This window comes from Pipistrellus hanaki, assembly GCF_964339955.1.
Source record: "Pipistrellus hanaki genome assembly, chromosome: 14".
Lineage (NCBI taxonomy): Eukaryota > Metazoa > Chordata > Mammalia > Chiroptera > Vespertilionidae > Pipistrellus > Pipistrellus hanaki.
Window position 1 is genome coordinate 11733452 of NC_140516.1, and position 22742 is coordinate 11756193.

The 22742-nt window shown below is 44.2% G+C and overlaps 1 protein-coding gene across 17 annotated transcripts in view; it reads left to right on the forward strand.

Moving 5' to 3' along the window:
- The window catches only part of KCNMA1 (potassium calcium-activated channel subfamily M alpha 1), a 669950-nt gene that overhangs the window by 347527 nt on the left and 299681 nt on the right, over nt 1–22742 (forward strand). Inside the window, exon 4 of one of the 17 annotated variants that reach the window (XM_084903666.1) lies at nt 14050–14182. The exons of the other annotated variants lie outside the window; for them this stretch is intronic. Within the exon in view, the coding sequence (XP_084759792.1) occupies nt 14050–14083 (34 nt within the window). The 3' untranslated portion in view covers nt 14084–14182. Of the gene's footprint in view, nt 1–14049; nt 14183–22742 lie in introns of those variants that run through there. 17 annotated transcript variants of the gene reach the window in all.

The window sequence follows — 22742 nt, forward strand, 5'->3', positions numbered from 1 at the left end:
TAAACGCATAACATAAAAACATTGGATTGTAAGAAAACCAATTATATTGAAATACAGTTTTCAGAATGTACATGTGCCTATTGACTAATGCATTATCCCCAAGATCAAGTACAAGTTTTAATACAACCCTATAATTCTAAAATAGGATTAGTGTAAACGATATTTTGAGATAATCCATATCACTGATAGTCTTATATGTAAATAGCTGGGATTTTTGTTACTAAAAAAGTCAGAGGTATCATTAATACTATTCTAGTTTCTTGCCCACATTTATGGTGAAAGGAATGCTACATTTCAGTTAGAGGTTAATAAAAATAAAAATGTAATTTTTCTCATCCAACTTCACAGATTCTTACTTTTCCCCAAGGACCTCTTTGGAGTCCGTAGTCTCTGGGTAGGAACCTTGGAAAAGAAAGTGGTTTTGGCTGGGGATTGAGCTGTTTTTCCACAGATGAATAATGTGATTTCTGCTTTTAAAAAGCCAATCTGGATATTTAGATTAACAGAATAGGCTTGAGAGTCCAGAAATAAATCCATACATCATAGGTGACTGGTCTTGGGGAAGGATGCCAAGATCACTTAATGGGGAAAGAACAGCATTTTTTAAAAATGGTTCTGAGACAACTGGATAGCCAAAAGCAAAAGAAAGAAGGCGGACCCTTAACTCATACCACATACAAAATGAACTCAAAATGGATCAAAGACTTAGGTAAGAGCAAAAACTTTTAAACTTTTAGGAGAAAATCTTTTAGGGTAAACCTTTGTGACATTGGATTTGGCCATTAATTCTTAGTGTGATATCAAAAGCAATGCAAAAAAATAGGTCAATTGGACCTCAACAGAATTTAAAACTTTTGTAGTTGCAAGGGCACTATCAAAGTAGTGAAAAGAAAATCCACAGAATGGGAGAAAATATTTGCACAACCTGTGTCTGATAAGAGTCATATCTAGAATATATAAAGAGCTCGTATAACTCAGTAACAAAAAGACAGCCAATTAAAAACCGAGCAAAGGGTAAATAGTCATCAACACATTAGTTATCAGGTGAGTGCAAATAAAAGCTGTAATGAAATACTACTCCACACTCACTAGTATGGCTATAATAAAAATGGCAGCTCCTAAGGCTTGGCAAGGATGAAGATGCGGGCAAATTGTAAGCCTTGTATGTTGCTGGTGGGAATGTGAAAAAGGAAGCAGCAGATTTAGAAGCCAACTGACAACTTCTTCACAAGTTAAACAGGGAACTACCATGGACACAGCTGTCCCACTCCCAGGCATACCCAAGAGAAATGAAAGCATATGTCCACTAAAAACTTGTGCTCAACTGTTCATAGCAGCATTATTCATAGTAGCCTCAACGTGGAAACAATGGACAATTAGATTAACATAATGTGGTGTATTCATGCAATGGAATATTATTTGGCCCTGAAAAGAAATGCAATACTGACACATGCCACAACATTTATGAACCTTGAAAATGTTTGCTAAGTGAAAGAAGCCAGTCACAAAGGAATATCCATTATTCTATTTATATGAAAGCCACAGAATAGACACATATATGGAGATAGAGAATAGATTACTGATTGCTTAGGTTTTACAGGGGTGGGAAGATGGGGCACTGATAGCTAAAGGGTATAGAGTTTCTTTTTGAGGCAATAAAAATGTTCTAAAATTGATTCTAGTGATGGCTGTACAAATCTGTGAATATACTAAAAGCCATTGAATTGTAACCTTTACATGGGTGAATTGAATGGTGTTTTAATTGTCATTCAATAGACATGTTACCAAAAAAGTCCTTCTGACTGTGGTGTGGAGAATCAAGTGTGGATTGCAAGATAAAAGTAGGAAGAATATTCAGAAAACTGCTTCATTAGTCCCGTTGAGAGGATGATGTCTGCGGCTGGGACCGGGGCAGTGGAGGCAGTGAACACATGTGGGAGGTGGCATAGACAAAATGGGCTGTTTAGTTGAAAACAGAGAAATCAAGGGTGACTTCTAGGTTGTCATTTTACTCCCAGAAGACCCGAGTTTCAGTTATAGTTTGTAGAAACGTTGAAAAGGATCGGCGGTAGATCTAAGCGCTACAAACTCTTTGGAAAGTTGGACTGCAAGGTCTTATCAATTTCACTGTGTCTTTTAACAAGGAAGAATATTCATTATACACCATGCATTCACCACACCTCCACATGCCTTATTTTGCATGTGAAGCAACATCCAAACCACACATTTCAGAAAGACAAGCCAGAGGAGGAAGAATGAACCCTTAGCTTCATGATTTCTCATGTCAATGCTAAATTTGTTCAGTGAAAAGAGATCAGTGATTAGAGTAAGTAGGAAAGAATCTATTCAGAATTTATGTATCTTAAACATGTCCATCAAACATAACCTCCTCCCAGTTACATATAAAAGTAGTTAAAGAAGGGAAAATGTCATTTCAGAGTCTTGGGTATTACCAAGTTTTGATTATGTCAGCAAAATAATGGCTAAATTAACCATAATTTCTCCAGTCAATTGGTCCCAGGAGAAGCCCAGGCTAAGAAAACTGTCAGTCCAGGCATATTAAGATCTGAGTTACATAGGGTCCTTCTGGGGAGACAACGTGGCTTCAGTAATGAGCAAGCTCTGGGAACTAACGAAGTAATTGTTAATTGTTAATTGAGGTCACCTGCTTCACCTCCAGCAGAGGCAAATGAAGTGGACTCTCCCAGATCATGTAAATAGCTCTGTTGAGGGGCGTCGGCGCTGTTCCATGTCGTGGAATTCTCTGTGGCTTGTGTGCACAAGGAAGCACAAGGCCCTGTTCCCTGGGGAGGGGGTGGAGGAAGCCTTCCCAGGACCCTTAACCGTGAGCCAGAGGGGCGGGAGTTGATGCACTCAGGGATGCTTGGCCACGACATGTTTCCCCCAGCATTTTCCTCCTTTTCCTCTAGGGACCTTGGAGAAACTAATTTAACACTAGTTCAGTTACATTAGTTGACCGAGGGTCCATTTCTAATCCCGATGGTGCCAACTTTACCAGTGTAACTCTAGGTGAGGCAGCTAGAACTCCGTGGCTCACTTTCCTCATCCTCAGAGAACATGTAGCACTCTTGGCTGTGCTTTTAATTGAGGCGAAGTTCACATAGCATAAAATTAACCATAAACCATACCAGAGTGCATGATTCAGGAGCATTTAGTATATGCAACCATCACCTCTGTTTAACTCCAGGACATTTTTATTGCCCCAGAAGGAAACCCCATACTCTTTAAGTAGTCACTTCCCATCCTCCCACTCTCCCTGCCCCTGGCAAGCAATGATCTGCTTCTGTCTCCATGGATATACCACTTCTGGATGTTTCATATAAATGGAATCACACATGTGACTTTCTGTGTCTGGCTTCCCTCACTGAGCATAATACAGAGAGGGGCAAAAGTAGGGTAATAGTTGTGAGTATGCAAAACACAGAGTTTATTCATTATTTTTTATTAACTATTATATTATTTTTCATGTGAACATCCATGTGGTAGCATGTATCAGTATGTACACTTGATCTTAGCCAAAAGGCTGAGAAGCAATAACATGTATCAGTATGTAAATCCTTTTTATGGTTTAATAATACTCCATTGTATGGCTATGTCACATTTTGTTCATCCATTCATCAGTTGATGGGCCTTAGGTTACCTCTACCTTTAGGCTATTCTGAAAATTTGTGCCCAAGTATTTGTATGAATTTTGTTTTTAATTCAATTTTTATATATCTAGGAGTGGAATTGCTGGGTCATTGGTAATTCTGTATTTAACTCTTGAGGAATCATTAAATTCTTTTCCACAGCAGCTGTGTCACTTACATTCCCACCAACAATCTAGGATGATTGCAATTTGTCCACATGCTCACCCATATTTGTTATTTTCTTTCTTTCTTTTTCTCCTCTCTCTCTCTCTCTCTCTCTCTCTCTCTCTCTCTCTCTCTCTCTCTCTCTCTCTCTCTGCTTTTGCTTTGCTTAGAGCTGCTACAGTTTGTTTTTTATTTTTAGAGTAAAAGTAGCTTCTGGTCAGCATTTGAATCTCACCTAGTTCATCTCAGGGGGCGTGTTCCACCTCCCACCACAGCTTTAGTGGCAGGTCAACGAATGACACGGGAAGAGCTCAGGCGTTGGACTCTGAGTCGGGACTTACATCCAGGCCTGCCTCTTTCTAGGAGTAGAACCTCAGGCAAGTCAACACTCTGTAAGTCTGATCATTCCATTTGGCTAATGGCCATGGTACTGCCCCCCTCCACCCAGGGTCAAGATACGAGTAACTTTCTAGCACAGATAACGGGCTGAATAAATGTTTTTCCTTCTCAGTGATGAGCACCAGTAGAGGGAAAGAGATGGATTTTAAACACAGTGCTTTTACATTTGTCTTCTTCTTATTTTTGGTATTGGACCTTATCATAGACTGTTTTCTTTGCATTGGATTTTCTGCCAATGCATTAAATTAATATATTTATTCTGTTTCTGTTTCTGTATACCCCTTGATGGGGGTGAGGGAGATGAAGATAAAGTTGGGAAGATAAACTGGGTTAACTCGCGACCTTGAGATTCCTCAGGGCCATGAATCACCTTTGTTTATTTTCCATTATGTCCATGGTCCGGATGGACTTGGAATGGTTATCGATCTTCCTGTTCCTTCCAGAACACGGCCTTCTTATCATTCTTTAAAAAAATAAAAATTGTTGGCCACAAGATGTTTCATTAACTTTAGAGGAGTCGATGACAACTATTTATATTACTGTGATATAAACATGCATCCCCACAGATGCTTTTCAGCCTTGTCTCCCAGGTAACACTCATTGATAAGTGCTGGTGATAGAGTGTGTACGGTGGATTGTCCTTTTCTTGGTCTCCAGAACTGAAGGTTCCCACACAGCGAGGGCTGACGGCTACTCCCTCCTTGGGGTTTGGCTCTGGGTGGTTGTGAGGGTTTTGGACTAGTGCCTCGTGAGGAAGGAGGTGCCACATGACCACCGTGGCTCTAGTTGGAGTTTCTCATCACTGGAGGTGGCTGAATAGCGGGAGAGAATGGAAAAAGCATCGAAGGTGTTTAGGTCCGACACCCAGTTAGCTCAGTATGATAGACAAGGAGATGCCTTGACTACTGATTTCCCATGCCTTCACACTGATATCCTCTACATATTTATTAAACACTTATTCTGTGTGGAGACAGCTTTGTGTGGGGGAAGAGAAGGAGAAGGAAGAAGACGATTCCAGAAGTACCTCGGAGGCCTTGGCCCCTGCCTTAGCCATTCAGAGACCCTCTGTTGGTCTTTGAATTTGTCCCTACAGAGTCTTAGCTCCTCACAGGGGTTTCCCAAGTAGTTTTCCTGATCATGCGTAGTAAGTATTCTTGCTGAGAATCCCAGTTTCCCATCTTGTTACATTTCTTGGGCAGCTTATACATTACACCCGGCCCCCTTTTCAGGAAACTGACCACCTAATTTAACTCTGGGTAAGAGTTTTCTCAAAATATTTAATTTAATGTTTATTCTGTGCTAAGCAATTTAATTTATATTGCTTAGCACATGTGCCAGCAATGTGCTAAGCCCTTTGTAAGTATCACCTTAATTCATCCACATAGCAGCCTACAAGGTAAGTACCAATATTAACCTTATTTGTAAGGGTGAGGAAACCAAGGCACAGAGAGGTCAGAGTGACTTGCTTGAAGTGCACAAGGAAGATTTGAATCCAGATCTTTAACTTTGATTCCTACATTTGTCTTGAGAAAAATCATGTATTATTTCTTCCCAAGTCAGGATTTCAGACCCCTTTGACAGCAAATGAAAGCAGTTTGGGGATAAGTTGATCCTAAAATGTCATATACATAGCCTAAACCGGTTTGGCTCAGTGGATAGAGCGTTGGCTTGGGGACTGAAGGGTCCCGGGTTCGATTCTGGTCAAGGGCATGTACATTGTTTGCGGGCACATCCCCAGTAGAGGGTGTGCAAGAGGCAGCTGGTTGATGTTTCTCTCTCATTGACATTTCTAGCTCTCTATCCCTCTTCCTTCCTCTCTGTGGAAAATCAATAAAATATATTTTAAAAAATGTCATACACATAAAACCTAGTGATGTATTTTGGAAACAACTATTATAACCGTGAAGTATAATTAGGCATAGTGTAAGTCTTTGTGAGAACTGGCGGGGCTACCCTCTGAGTCTAAAAGGTGGTTCTGTTGAAATTGGTTCCTAGCAGGTAGAGCATTTATGCCATAATTTGCATTTTACTGTACCTTCCAAGCCATAGACCGACAGAGCTTTAGAAAGATGGGACTCAAGTTTGCAGGCATCTTCCGAGGGCTGGCCACCAACCTCAGGACCAGAACCTGGGTTTGGTCAGAGGCTCTATAAGAAGAGTGATTGATCGCTTTTCCTATCTGCAACTAATTACAAAAAAAAAAAAAAAAAAAGCCAGGAACTTAGGGAAAATTTTCCATCTCCTGCTTCTCACTGTGGACCACAAATTGCTTGATAGTCTGGCTGTTTCCAGGGCACTGACGTCAGTGGAAACGGCATGCACAGGATTGTTAGCTAATATGCCACAGACTCCGCGCTACGGTCTGGCCAAGGAAACACTGCCTCAGACAAAAGCATCAAGCTTTTACCTGGATTACTTTCGAAGAAGAATTCTGCCTTTTAAGCTTAACTAAAAGTAGGCAGAGAGCAGATTAGGTCATGAGGGAGGCACGCCCCTCTTAGATGCTGCCATCCTTCCTCTGGATGGTGATCGTAAAACAGGGACCAAAAGGAGTTGAACCGCGGGGAGTGTGTGGCCATCCGATAGCCTCTGTTTTACCTGAAGCCCCTCCTGCGGGTGAACGGGTCCCCTCAGAGCCCATATGATTTATCCCTCCTCTCTCCTCAGAGCATCAGGTCCTGGGCAGGGCGAGGGGAAGATAAATGACTCCCAGCAGCCCTGGTGTAGATTACTTAGTGCCACTTGTCAGTTCTTTTCTCCCTGGGACGGGTTTGAAATGAGATTGTTTTCGACAGACTGTCCGTGATGAATGAGCAAGAAATCGCTCTCAGTGCTGATCCTCACCAAATCACCCTGATAGATGGTGGTGGTGGCGGGGCCCTTCCGGGTGCTGTTTCATGCCTTGGGGAGTGGCAGGCTGGGCGCTCAGCTAGGGTGGGGCAAACAGGGTGCTTCTGGTCTTGGTGTCTGGACCGTGCATTTGGTCAGTTCCTTTCTTTTAACAGCAGCTGAAAATCCTGACTATTCCAGGTCTGAGAGAGGTAGGTAGGCTGAAGGGACATATACATCTGTCAGTTCTGGATTTTTATGTTGTTTCCACGTATAACTGTTGGGAGTAAGGCGACTGACGTCAGCTATAAATAGAACAGTGACGAGGACACACAGCAGGGCAAGAAGCCTCCAGGCATGTTCTCAACCTCTTATTAGTCCATGACCTTTTCTGAAAATTCATAAAAATAGCATGTCCTCCACCTGGCTGGCATGGCTCCGTGGTTGAACATTGACCTCTGAATGAGGAGGTCATGATTCAATTCCCCATCAGGCCATATGCTCGGGTTTCAGGCTCCATCCCCAGTGAGGGGTTGTGCAGGAGGCAGCCAATCGGTGATTCTCTCTCATCACTGATGTTTCTTTCTCTCTTTCCCTCTCCCTTCCTCTCTGAAATCAATAAAAATATATATTAAAAAAAATAGCATGCCCTTTTTCAGTATTATCTGACATTTCAAAGACTAAGAAATACCCTGTCTAAAACACAAAGGACACTCAGAGCAGTTTCAGTTCAATGGGTGTAGTTACCCTCATTCACTTGGGCATATGGTCTCCAAGGCTCCTTGGCCACCTGTCAGGTCCCATCCTTGCCTCCTCCAGAGGCCACAGAATGAAGGCCACAGATGTCTCTCCAGTGATGGTTACACAACGGCCAGCAGCCCAGGCCAGCCGTGGAGCTTCCTGTGGCTAGCTAGCTTCAGGAGAGTCACAAGCTTTCTGCCTTCTGCGCTCAGAGAGGCATGGGAGACATGGCCTGCTGGGCTGATGGGAAGGAGGGCTGGCTTCCAGGTGGGTGTGAAACAATAGCACAGCCCAGAGAATGACTGGGAATACCAGTTGGTTTCTGCTGTGACTTCAGAAACAGAGCCAGTTGAGAGCTTGCTGGTTTCTCTGGTCATGGTGGAGTCTTGTGGAGCAGGTGGAGAAAGAAGGGTCATGCTCCCCTCTGACCTTGTTCTTCTGAAATGATACCGTATCTTCCCAATAGTTTAGCTTCTATTTAGATGTAAAAATAGATGGACTGAGAAGAAATGTAGATGCACAGGCACAGCCAGTTGGTCAAAGTAAGTGCCAGTCTGTTTTGCTGGAACCCCATGCCCCTCTCTCTGTCGTTGCTCAGTGCCTCTCTGCCTGGTGGCTCACTGAATTCTCCCCTCTCTCAGCATCCTGCAAGGAAGGTCTCATGCAATCACCACTCAATGAAGCTGAGGTCAGTGGTCCAGCATTGTTCATTGGATTGATAACACTCATTCATCTATCAGATAGTCATTGAACCTTCTTCTGCATCATATTCTGTGCCTGGTGCTGGAAGGGAATAGGAAAAATTGCCTTCCCTTACAGGGGTCTTCAAACTACGGCCCGCGGGCCACATGCGGCCTGCAGAGGAGTCTGATCCGGCCTGCCAGGTTTTTTGGGCAGTGAGCGCAGCCGAGGTGTTACAGTAGGAATTAGTAGTTCATATAGTCCGGCCCTCCAGCTCTCTGAGGGACCGTGATCTGGCCCCCACTTTAAAAAGTTTGAGGACCCCTGCTAAGGGATTCACGGGCTGACATGGAATCTGACAGCTGGCAGTACTGGCAGCAAAACAATAGTGAAAGAGTACTGAGTGCTTCCTATGTTCTAAGCCTTTTCTTCTTATTAACTCGCCTAAGCCTTACCACAAGCTCCTGAGGTGGGTGCTGTCATCACTCTCATGTTATAGATGAGAAAACGGGTTTAAAGAAATTAAGGCGCTTCCGATATCACATAGGTAATGGGCAGCGCCACCATGATCCAAATCCCCAAACTCCAGCTCTAGGTGTAGATGCCCTGCAGGGGTGGGCCTAGGGCAGGGTGATGTAAGGGAATGAGTGTCAGCACCTCCTTGGGGTCAGGGGAAGCAGCTCTAGGGAGCTCATGCTTGGGCTGTGCCCTGCATCTTCCCACAGGGTCTTGGTCTTTGGTGTCAGAAGGAAGCAGTCTCTGATTTTCTGTGCTGGGCTGTAGATGCTGGGATTACCCCACAGCCTTTTCTGCAGTGTGAGGACCATCCCAAAGGAGACCGGTCCACCAGTGTCCTCCAGATTCAGGGAGCTATGTGCAAGGGAAGGTTTATCTATCCCTGTGCTATGCTCCATCTTCAGGACACGACTTCCAGAGTTACGGTCATGCAGGATCAAAAGCCTTGAAGGAATGAATCTCCTCTCCCAATCTGGGGTTATGTGCCTTGGGCCTACGTCATGCCTTGTTGGTTAGAACAGAAATTAGAATAATTGACTCCCTATTTTGGGAACAGACTCATCTGTGGCTAATTAGATCAGCCAAACCCCAGGTGTGTCTGGATCCATGGAACTGTAACATTCCGGATAGGCAGCAAATATGGCAAAAGGAGAGAGACAGGCTGAGACTGAAATCGACTGACTCATGGGAAGCACTCTCCCCTTGCCCCCGCCTCACAGCAGGTCAGGAGCAGAGGCCTGGTGGGGAAATCAGTCCACACCCCCAGGCTCCTGCTGGGAGTAGCACAGTTGGTTCCTGGACTCATCCATTCTGCAGCGTCTCTGATGTCAGGAGATGCTCCAAGCAGTGAGGGCTCCCGCTCACTTGAGTACTGACCTAGATCTCGTCCTGTGGGCCGTTAGGTTCTACACGTGAGCCAGCACCAGCAAGACTCCCCACCTCCTCCTTCACTCTGCCCAGAGCCTCTGCCAGGTGACCATGACTGTGGCCTGGGAGCTCACTGAAGCTGTGCTCTCTGAAACCATACTGCCCAGCGAAGGGAGCTTATTAAGAAACCACCCCCAGAGCTGAGGAGAGGAAGGCACCAGGGTGACCAGTCAGAGCCAGGAGAGAGGGCAGACCACTTGCCTTTGAGAAATGTACTCATGAGCTTTGTTAGCCCTGCGGTGGCTCTCAGCCTTGGGCCTGATCCTCCTGCCTCTGGGTTTCCTGTCCTTAGGTCTGCATGTCCAATTAAGAAGGTATCCAAAGAAGCCACCCCTGTTCCCTGGCTCTCCTTTTTGGTTCATTGTCGACATGTCCTATAGCATCCTCTCACCTCCTTTTAAATTTGTTTTGGGGACAGATAGCTTCTCTAGCTGGGGAGTGAGGCTGATAATAAGGACTTTAAAGATGACCACACAGATGGGCAGGGATCACCGGAGTCATGCTAAGATGAACAAATGGCTGGGTCAGTGTCATTGGAAAACCAAACCATACTCGGTGACAGCATGGTCTGATGGGAAAAACTATGAGCACTCTGTCTTCCAAATTTCTCTTTACAGCCAAAGAGAAATGGCGTGATCATTTAAATGCACTTTCACCTGTATTAGCACCCCACAATTCAATTCATGATGCAACCTCAGCCAGAGAGTGGTGGGCTCCAATCTCTGACCTCATCTCAGCTCATGAGGCTAAAGCTTTGGTTTGTTCATTTGTTTTTCTGACTGGCTGCCTCTTGCACGCTGTCCACTGGAAATTGAGTCTGCAATCCGGGCATGTGTCCTGACTAGGAATCAAATCGTGACCTCCCGGTTCATAGGTTGGTGCGCACTGAGCCAGGCCCTAGGATTCTAGGGTAAGCTAATTAGGGTCTTGGAAGATTTATTAAAAGTAAACAATTCATCAAGATTTTTAAAAGACAATGACTGAGTGATTGGACGGCCCTTTCCAGAAATTTCCTTCTGGCTCTTCTGGAATAAAGATCAGGATGCTGAGAAAGGAGGATGGGAGGATGAGTGAAGGGCAGAGGAAGCAGGATGGAAGGTATTGAGAAATTATCCAGCAAGCAGTGAGAGCAATTTGCATTGTGAATAATTAAGGTTGTTCAGGCCCCGCGGACTTGGCTGAAGCACCACTCACATGCACTTTTCTTTGCAGGTTAAAATTAATTGGAGTGTTGGTTTATTTATCTTCTCCCTTGGTGAACCAAATGACTCATCCGATTTATAAACCTTCTGCCTACCCACTCTCTATTAAGATCAGTGGGGGTGAGCAAGTGCTCATTTTGTGTTCCCTGGGGCCATTATTTGTAGAACCAAGATGCTGGTGGCTGGGTCAGTACCTGCTAGAGACTTCCCAGAAGGTCTGGTTTTTAGGGAAAGAGAAAACAGGTCATCCCATGAGTTTGGGTGTCATTTATGTCTTCAGGCAGACCTTTTAGCAGAAACGAAAATATATGGCTAAGGGCTAAAGAGGATGAGACCCCAGAGCTTGAGAAGTTTTGGATTTCAAACCTAGCTAGAGTTTCCAGCCCAATGGAAGGCTACCTGGCACAAGCTCCTGTTCCTTGTGTTTAGAGATGTCCCCTGGACACCACTGTGAGAGTGGCTCTTTTACACACATCAGAAGGGCCCAGAATGTCGTCATACAGCTTATTACCTCTGCTGGAAGTTTCTAGTCTCCTGTGACTTCAGAAAGAAATAAGATCATCAAACGTTTTTCCAGCCTAGCTCTGAGGAAGGTCAGGCATTCATTGCAGACCCTGTAGACCAGTCTTGTAGAAGCTACGGAGGAGATCTGACTCCCCAGTGACCTGGAGACTACAGAGCACATGGCTAGTCCTGTGGCCCTAGATCCTGACCATGTGGAACAGGCTTTTTTGGCTCTAGCCCTGACCAGTGCTATGACCTTGGCAAGCCAGCCTAGTGGCTAAAGCACATCTTTGGTGTCAAATTGCCTGAACTTAAATTTTGCCTAATCACTTGTCAGTTGGGTGAACTTGAGCATGTTTCTTAACTCCCTCTCTGGGCCTCAGTTTCCTCTTCTGTAATATGAATACAGTAACATAAATCGTAGCACAAATAAGGTTGCTATGAGGAGTAATTGAGTCAGCATATGAAGATACTTACAACAGTGCTCTTAAGGGACTTTAGTTATTGTTATTATGTTTTAAACTCTCTAGGTTTCAGGTTCTGCACCTATAGGAAGGAGCTGATGGCAGTGGAGTGGTCACAAGGATGAGATAATGTAGTGAATGTGCTCAGCACAGTGCTGGGCAGAGCATTTAGCTCAGTGTTTGTCAGCAGTGGGTTAGAGCTCTGGTGACAAGTGACAGACTAGGGGGCATCTTGTCACTTTCCTCCTGGATTCGGAGATGTGAGTGCTGAGAAACCGTATAGGTGTTCAGAGCCCTTAAAATGTGTAACTTCAGGACAAAAGACAGTCTCATAAAGGCTGACATCTATCCTAATGGTTTGGCTCAGTGGATAGAGAGTCAGCCTGCAGACTGAAGGGTCCTAGGTTTGATTCCTGTCAAGGGCATGTACCTTGGTTGAGGGCACATCCCCATTGGGGGTTGTGCAGGAGGCAGCTGATGGATGTTTCTCTCTCATTGATGTTTCTAACTTTCTATCTTTCTCCCTTTCTCTCTGTAAAGCAATCAATAAAATATATATATTTTTTAAAAGGCTGACATCTGAGCTACAGTAGAGAAAGGACCTTTTTAGAATTCTGGCTTTTTGAGGCCTGTGGTAAGTTTGGGAGAGGTGGCACTGCCTATCTGTGAGGCGGTGGAAGCACGTGGTGGGCTCAGCTCTGAAGCGCCTTCTCCTGGGTCAAGGTGAACATGCCAGGGGAATCTGCTAGATCCCGTGCAGGAAGGTGTCCTGGGCCTGGGAGACCTGTGTGCAACGGGCACCTACTCAAAAGTGGTGGGAGCAGAAGGCAGGAAGCAGGTCTTTCAGCTCTCCTGTTCAGTCAGTTGCTTCTGGAAATCCAGTTGCTGTTTTCAATGCAATACTTCTGATTTAAGTACAGTGTAAAGGCCATTTTATGACCTTTGACCACAGAAGAAGACCAGAGACATAGTGCTTTGTATGTGCAGGGAGGCCTTAGGGCTCCCCTGGGAATGGGGTGTGGTGGAGAGAGTGGCTCAGAGCTTTGGGGGACCTGAGGGAGATATTCTTCCCCTCTGACCCACTCCCCTCCACCCCTCCCTTCATTTTGGTCCTAGAATTTGTTTTCAGAGTTTACCCTTCCTCTTCCTCTTCCTCTTCCTTCTGCTCTTCCACTGTGTTGATATATACTGTTGGTCCTTGAATAACATGGGGGTTATCATACTTGGGTCCATTTATACTTTGATTTTTAAAAATAAACACTGTAAATGTGTTTTCTCTTTCTTATGATTTTCTTATAGCGTTTTCTTTTTTCTAGCTTATTTTATTTTAAGAATACAGTACATGATACATATAACATGCAAAATATGCGTTAATAGACTTTATGTAATTGGTAAGGCATTTGGTCAACAGTAGATGATTCGTAGTTAAATTTGGGGAGTCAAAAGTTATACATGGCTTTTTGACTGCTTAAAGAGTCAGCACCCTTAACCTCAATTTTTTTTCAAGGGTCAACTGTGTATTTAAAACATTATGGAAATGACTCATAAATAGTGTAAATAGGCACATTTAAATTTTTTAAAACAATCTTTTGGTCCCATGACATTTCTGTCTACTAAATGTCTAAAGGGGATATGGAATATTTTTCTATAGGTGGGCACCACTTGAAAAGAAAAAGAAAAGTTAAGACAAAAAAAGAAACTCAAAACAAAGATTGGGAATTAGCTACTCTTAGTACAGATTTTCCTTATTATCAAAGTTTCCATCCCAAGGTTTCATTCATCACAGTGATCTTGTTGAATTTACAAATTGTTTATAAATCAATTTGGTCTACACATAATTTTCAGCAAAACATCTGCACCATAATTTGAGGTTCACTTGCATTTTATACTACTTTTTTTTTCTCACTTAAAAAATGTTTCCACTTGGTTCTGTCTATCATCTTCAATTTCTCTGTGTTTTCATTTTTGCAGTTCTTGGAGACTTCATAGCAAACCCAAATTCTGAAGGTAGAGAGCTTGAAGGTGGCCAAAACCATTCTTGCTGTTTTTAATCCCATTCCTTCAATGTATCTGAGTTGATGTTGGAGGAGGTGACCAAGAGAAAGTGAGGAATGAGTGATGGGGGTTGACTTGGTATCTACATCTCTATAGCTAATACAGGAAAGGATAATGTTCATTAAAAAAACAAGGTTTACTTATTTGAACTTTTCATTCATAATGTGGTGGCCGAGTGCAGACTTAGAGACCTGGCTTCCAGGCCTAGCTCTGCTATGCACTAATTATTCTGTAGCCCATTTCCTCATCTGTAAAATGAGTACATAATGCTTATCTGGAAGGGTATTTTTTGAGGGTCCAAGTCAAAGTCATATGCAAAGCTAATGTTCAGCTTATAATACTCATTTGATAAAAGTTCTTATTTTTCTTCTTATGAATGAGTTAATGGTTAACAAATTTCCACTTAAAGAATTTATTCCTATTTAGAAGACTTTAAGAACTGATTCCTAGAATTGAAGAGAGCTACCACATTTCATTAATTTAAAGATACATTTTTTCCCATACTTTAATGTCTTTGAAAACAAGAAAAATCTTTACAATTAATAGCTTCTAGGGCTATAATTGGCAGATATTTTTCTTCTTAGTGGTACATAAAGTAGTGGTTCCTCTTCTTATTGATGACAACTTAGATTCAAGGAAATTGAGTATTGAATATGAATAATGTATACTCTCCTCCTTCTTCCTCTTTTTCTTTTTTAACAGCTATTTTGAGATCTATCTCATATATTATAAAATTTACCCACTTAAAATGATTCATTGATTTTCAATATATTCACAGTTGTACATCCATCGCTGCAATGTAATTCTATAGCATTCTCATCACCCCCAATAGAAACTATTATTAATCACTCCCCATTTCCCACTACCAATCTTCCCTGCCCAGCTGATCTGTTTTCTGACTTTATGGATTTACCTATTTTGGACATTTCACATGAATGTCTAAGGAGGGACAGAAAGAACTCCAGCCAGCCAGCCACCTCTGGTGTCTCTTCTTATAAGAGCACTAGCCCATCATGAGGGCCCCACCTTCCTGGTCTCATCTAAGCCTAAATTTCTCCCGAAGGCCCATCTCCAAGTACCATCACACAGGAGTTTAAGGCTTCCATGTATACATTTGGGGAGACACAATTTATACGGTATCTCTTAGCACATGGTATCTCTACGTTTAACTTTTGAAGAACTTTTAGCTTCTTTTCTTATGAGCTCTGTCATGTCTCCAGCATCCATAGTGACCCTTAGGAGTTTACATGAAGTGCATACTCTGCAGCTTACCGGTGCCAACACATGGTCATTCATTTGTCCATTCCATGGAAACTTGATGACCTGGTTAGTCCTATTCTGGGTGCTGTGAGCCAGAAAACCAATAAACATAATCAAGGACGATTTATCATCTAGTGGGGAGATAGGCTGGAAACAAACAATTAAACAGACAAATATAAAAAAACACACAATTGCTGCCAAAACTGGTTTGGCTCAGTGGATAGAGCATTGGCCTGAGGACTGAAAGGTCCCAGGTTTGATTCCGGTCAAGGGCATGTACCTTGGTTGCAGGCACATCCCCAGCAGAGGGTGTGCAAGAGGCAGCTAATTGATGATTCTCTCTCGTCGATGTTTCTAACTCTCTATTTCTCTCTCTTCCTCTCTGTAAAAAAAAAAAATCAATAAAATAAAACAAACAAACAAACAAAATAAAAAAGCCAATTGCAATCCGTAATCATGCTGTGGAGCTAAAAAAGGAGACCAGTCAAGCAGAAGGTGGCTGGGCCTGACCTGGTGAGGCAGGAAAGGAGGGATGTCCAAGAGGAGAGAAACAATTTGGACAGAACCCACTGGTAGGTTGGCTTATGGAGTGAACAATAGGAGGGATCAAGGGCCTTCTTGGTATTTGTCTTGAATAGCAGGTTGAGGTGATGCTCTTTACTGAGAAGGGAAGCATGGCATTGGGGGAGGGGATGGGATGTTTGGGGAACAATTAGGACCACCATCATGAACATGTTAAGTTTGAGAAGTCTGTGAGACCTGGAGGAGATAATGTCAAGGAGGGAAGTTAAATATCAGAGTCCAGTGCTTAGAAGAAAGCCTGGCCTGGACTTACCTTTCAGGATCATAGAGAGGAATGTCGAATGGGTGGAGTCATCTAGGGCAGGAGTGGGAAATGTCTGACCCTCAAGCCTTATAAGGAAGGCCCACGAAATCCTTTGGTCTGGCCCTTCCAAGGCATTAGGAGTGAGTTCATTAAATGTTTGACCCAATATAGCAGGCTAATTTTTAAGTTGATCATTTTGGGTGGCCCTCCAATGATGTTATAAATATCCAAATGGCCCTTGGCAGAAAAAAAATAGGTTTCCCACCCCTGATGTAGGGAAAGAGGTGAAAGTGGCCCAGGGTGGAGGGAGGAGTGTCCCAACATTTAGAGTCCGGGTACCACAGAGCAGCCTGCCTGGGAAACGGAAAAGTATCAGAACCTGGTGGGGGCGGGAGGAGAGTGGAAGTATGTGGAAGGCAGTGTTTCCAGGAGGAGGAAGTGGTCTCCTGCCCAATCCTGCTGAGACATCGGGGAGGACAGGAGCCCAGCGTCCTTGGTACGTTTGCGGCATGGATGCTGGTGTCCCTGACAGTGCTGCCAGTGCGTGGTGGGGGTGGGCCAAATGGGTGACAGTGATGGGCTCTGACTGCAGTACAGACAGTGAGAGTCGAGTATGTGAGTGGGATGTGGGGTCAGGAGGGTTTTGTTTCATGCAACGGAAGACAGCTGGGCAAGGTTTACCAGCATTCAGGTAGTGAGTGAAAGATGGCTAGAGCATCACAGACCCCGAAAAGCTGAAACAAGGGCCTGGGAGGGCGTGGCCTTTGGCAGGAAAACAGGAAGCGCGAGGTGTGTGCACTCGCAGGCTGGAGGGCTGCAGGGAAGGAAGAAGAGTGATTTCGCTTATTATTTGTAATGAACTGTGCCGTGAGGCCACCAGCAGAGCACGATGGTGCAGGAAAAGACCTGGGAGGTTAGAGGAGAGGAGAGAAACCATGAATAGCGGCCTTGGGAAATTGGAAAGCAAACCAGTTCAGAAAAATAGCAGTTTGCAATCAGGGTAGAGTGTCAATTGCTGTGTGAGACCGTACTTTTAGAGGGAAAGCAGTCATTTCAGCTGCGTGGTTTTATCCAGGGGTTTTCCGATGCTTAGGAGTCCGTGTGGGACTGAGGAAGAGTTAAGTCCGTCATCGGGAGGATTTTTTCAGGGGCGGAGAATGGCTGCCTAGGGGTGAGGATGCAGGACTGTGGAGATTGGGCTGGACAAGGAGGTGTGGCAGGGAGCAAGTGACTGGTCGGGGTTGCGGGTTTGGAGATGTCTCTGAGGTTGAAGGAAAATGCCAATGTGGGATTTCTGAGCAGGTGAGCCTAAGGAGTAAGACTTGTGGTTGAAAAATGGGCCGCTTGGGGTCAAGATTTCAAATGTGTTGCAGTTGCTGCTGATGCTGCTGGCCTAGAGAATCACCATGGACGTGGGTGGGTGGCGTGCAGTAAAGGGAGAGGCCACAGCGAGAGGCCGCATTTCCGTGGTTCACCTGTGGCAGTCATCAGGAAGATGGAAGGAGGTGAGTGGGGAGAAGACTGAGCACCAGGAGCTCAGTTCCCCACCCTAATCATCAGGCCCACTGGTCATTGTGCGTGTGGACTGCAGACATTTGATACCATGTTTCTTGAACCCTGATTATAACCTGAATGTAAAATTGACATGCAGGGCCAAAACCAGTTTGGCTCAGTGGATAGAGCATCGGCCTGCGGACTGAGAGGTCACGGGTTCGATTCCGGTCAAGGGCATGTACCTTGGTTGCGGGCACATCCCCGGTAGGGGGTGTGCAAGAGACAGCTGGTCGATGTTTCTCTCTCATCAATGTTTCTAGCTCTCTATCCCTCTCCCTTCCTCTCTCTGTAAAAAATCAATAAAATATATTTTTTTAATTGACATGCAGGAACGCACATTTCAGAAATTCAAGTTCATCCCTTGCATATGCTTTAAGAGTGGTTGCTTTTGCCCTCCTGAGTACCTTCTTCAGGCCTCCTCAGCTGCTGCCTTAGATTTGCACAGAGCGCTGACCACAAGGACGAGTTTAGTGAGATGAAGATGAATAGGAAGAAAGCTAGAAGCTGAAAGCTACTCGTCGGGCCTCCGGCCTCCTCTGCATCCCACTTGCAGGACTTGCACTGCTGTCACTCTTTGCAGGGAACCCTGTGAATTAGACCAGTTGTTACACATCATAATTGTGTCATTGCGCGTCACAACAATGGGGTTGCAACAGTTATTATTGCACATTCTAATTATGTGGTTACTTAGTCTTTCATCAATTATATAATTAGATTTAATTACACCAATTGCACAAATAAACGACAGTCAGCTACTAATTACTTAAAATAAAATTCAGAACTGCATACGTCGTCAGTTGCCCTGAAAACGAGAAAACACAAGAAAAGGAAGAAGGCTCATGAGACCAGTGAGCCAGTGAAAGGAAAGCAGCGAATTGGACAGATCTGTGAGGGTCATGCAGGGATCCTCGTCTGGAAGTTTCTCATCTTGTTTTCTTTCTCAAGGTGTGTTTTTAAGAATTGTGAATGTTGAAGTTAAGAATTCTGACTAGCCCTAACCGGGTTGGCTCAGTGGATAGAGTGTTGGCCTGTGGACTAAAAGGTCCCAGGTTCGATTCTGGTCAAGGGCATGTACCTTGGTTGCTGGCACATCCCCGGTAGGAGGTGCACAGGAGGCAGCTGATTCATGTTGCTCTCTCATCGATCTTTCTATCTCTCTCTCTCCCTACCTCTCTGTAAAAAAACCAATAAAATATATTTATTTAAAAAATAAAAATAAAGAATACTGATCGGACTTCAGCATGCTTTAAGGAGCATATTGCTGTCATTTCCTTAGAGGAAATGGGGAAGGAGAGAAAGCAAGAGTGAGGAAAGAGAGATTGATGAGGGGTGGGGGAAGGAGACAGAGCGAAGGGGGGCAAGAGAGAGGGAGGAGAGAGGAGTTTGACATTTAGTAATTGAATATAGTTCAGTATGATTTAGTGTGGAGACAGAATTAGTGCTGAGAAGATTCAGATTTATGATCTGAATCTCAGTCCTTACCTAACCCCCTGCAGTATTTCTGACTTTTTCTTTCCTTCACTCTTGGTCCGAGTTCCCCAAACTCCTTCTGAGCTTGTTCTCTGAAACTAGAACTTTAAGGCCAGGACCCTGTCATGCCACGTTCTTTTTAAGACTAAATGTGTAAGACCAAACATTAACGGGAGACAAACCCAGTATTTGGTACACAGAATACCTGTAGTATTTATAGTTTTCCACTTGAATTATCTTGAGTGGTGGGCAGTGATGAGCTGGGAGCCTATAAAACACTTGAAGGTGCCAGGCTGTGTCACAGGTGCCCATTTTGTTCCTTTGGGGGCATCTCAGGGGGTGGTCTTGTCTGCCTGAGTCTAGAGCCAGAGCCCAGGTCAGTGGAGGCCGCACCTGTCAGCCTCTCAGCCTCTGTGCCCAGGAGGACTCCCCAGTGCTTCCCCAGGAGGGAGGCAGAGAGCGCCCTGTGGGTGGGGGAGCTGGGAGCGTGCGCACATCTGGAGCTTGTGGGCCGCCACGTTTGCACCCTCACAAAGAGATATAATTGGAAGGTGCCATTTAAGCACACACATACTTAGGGGAAATTACCCGCTGGGCTGGATCACCACAGAGCGCCTGGATTGCTCAGCATCTGCCCTGGGCTCTCACAGCAGTTGACAGGACAAGAATTACTTTGGAAAGTGCACATAATGGCTAGTGCATTACTGACACTATAAAAATACATGTTGATGCTGTTGAGGGCCAGATTGGTGTTCAGTGTCCTTGGTTAACTCTTGCCTGCACATTAAAAATGAACAGACTGCATAGCTGTGATAATGCAAATGAGGAAGGAGATGTGCTTTTAAATCTAAACCAAAGGCCTGTTAATTTGATGGGTCTGTCTATGGGAGCCCTTGATATGGACAGTCAAGCTAAGGGAGCTTGACCTAGGCCTATACATTGGCCCTTCCATGAGCCCCAGGATTGTGTTTCAGTTATTGCTCTGCTATGATGGGAATTCATTCCTGCATGGAGCTTTAACACTTGCTGAGGTCAAACTGCAGCTGGTGCCACCCAGGAGAGGGTAGTCCAGTTATGTTGGAAATTGGAGCAAGCGAATCCGCTGAAATTGGAACTAAGAGAGGGGAGTCAGGCTGGGATTTTACAGTCCCTATATCTTTTTCATCATCTCCAAAAACCCACCAGATCAGATAAGGATAACCCGATATTATTAGCAAATGTGCAACAGTGTGGCATTCCGTCCTTTGACTTCCTTGTCAGAAACCAGGAGCATGGCAAGCACAGATGTGCTGCTACTAAGCAGCTGCAGCTATTTCCTAACGAGAGCAGAAGGTGCATAAGCAGTTTACACACAGGAGTCAACCCGCTGAGCTGTGATAATCTGCATTCTAGAGTCCCAGCCAGAGCTGGTCACTCCTGGCTGGCTCTTCTAAACAGAAGCGACAGTGCAGAGATCGAAGGGGTGTACTGGTGCATGAAGGCCTGGGCGGGGCTCGCATCACTGTCCTATGGAGGCACTTCCCTTAGTAAGAATCTATGGTCTACATGTGATTCTGGCTAGAATAGGCTCAAGGAAAGTGATTCTACATAACAGACATCTGCAAAGAAGGGAGGGAGGGCCGCCTCCCGGGTGGCCAGTCACCAGGAACCAGCCATTCATTCAGCCGGTATTTACCGTGTTCACGTGGTCACACACTGGCTTCGCTACATGTCATTAAGGGATTCTGACTTCAGTTGCAGTTTGCTCTCTCTCGGCCTATTAGCAGTTTCCATACTTACTGAGAACTTGCTATGTGCAAAGATAAGCCCTCTACAAACTTACCTCATTACTCTGCTTGGTTGCACACAGGTGATTTTCTCTCCAATTGATTGGTGGAGAAAGAGAGCCTCAGAAAGGTTAAATACCTTGCCTGGTGTCACTTGTTTACTGATTGGGACTAGAATTTGAGCCCCTGGTCTGAATCCAGAGTCCTTTTCTTTTTCACTCCAAAATTGTACATCCTGTTACATGCCAGTATCTAATGAATCCCGGACAACTAAATTGTTGTAAGCACAGTCTATGTGTGGGAGACTTACTTAGGGGATCTCAAGTGTGTTTAGGAATGCATCTTTCCGAATGCACATGGTGAGAGGAGCTTTGGATCAACATGGGCAGGCTGTCAATTCCTTTTTCACATAATCTCAAAAGGCAATTGACAAGCTAATGATCTGTTTTGCCTTCAAGTGAGATTGGAAGTATGTGGTCAAGTGTAAGTCAACATATTAGATGTTAAACATCTTCCCAGGTGATGTATTATGGAATATTAAATTCTCAAGTGACCCCTTATGTTGGAATAATACAGATAAAAATCTTTTGATGATGGGGAACTGAGGTGGGATGCACCTCATGATAAGGGAAACACTAGCAAACTATTGTTGACCCTAAAGTCAATCTTAACAAGGTTGAGCTAGGACTTTAATCCTCCCTCCAACCCTTCTTCTCTTCCTCTCTCCCAATCTTTTATTTCTTCTATTGGTTCACCATTTACTTGTTTATTCATTTAGCAACATTTCTGAAGTACCTCCCATATTCCAGGAATGAGTTGGGGTCCTGGTGAAGGAGGGAAGAGGACACAGTGTTCAGCTTTTGTGGACATCACCTTACAGGGAGTGTGGACAGAAAGGTGGGGATTTGGAGGAGGTGAGTGTGGTTTGAGCTGAGTGCAGATGGGGAGAGTGATGGGCGGTGAAGGAAACTTATATGGAAGCAAAAGAGGTCCACTTGGCAATGAGATCTACTCAAACGCAGAGAGGGGCTTGGTTTGTGGCTTTATACTTAACAGTGTGGTCTGTAACAGTTAATGAGTCTTCCTTACTCTGTGCAAGCCGCTGTCTAAGCACTTGCCCTGTTTTAACTCATCAAAACTTCACAACTCCACTCAAAGGATTTTAAAACATCTCTACCAAGTGGAAAAGCAATGACTTCCGTGTCAGATTGATAGTTTGAAAAACTCTTTTATTGACTTAATAGTGAATTAGGACACAGTCAGGTTAAATTATTTTTCCCCGTTTCAAACAGTGACGATGCTGTTCTCACTTCACTGTCTTAGCACTAGTAGGCACTTTTTTAACTGAGCAAAAGTATTGTATATTTAATAGGATTGCTTTTAAGCTTTAAGGTAAGCGAGTGTTCTCCCTTCTGCTGAAACTGGCTCTTTGGCAAATGGATCCACTGCACGGCTGTATTTTGCTTTGTTCACACTATGATATCATGTTCAGAGTTCCAGCTGAGCAAAAGGGGTATTTTGATTTATATACTCATCGTAAGTGGATATTATTAGGTTTTTGCTTCTTTACTATTAGCTAGCACATAACTATGAATCATCACTTTATTTTTTAAAAAAATACTTTTTAAAATATATTTTTATTGATTTCAGAGAGGAAGGGAAAAGGAGAGAGAGATAGAAACATCAATGATGAGAGAATCGTTGATCAGCTGTCTCCTGCAGGCCCCACAGTG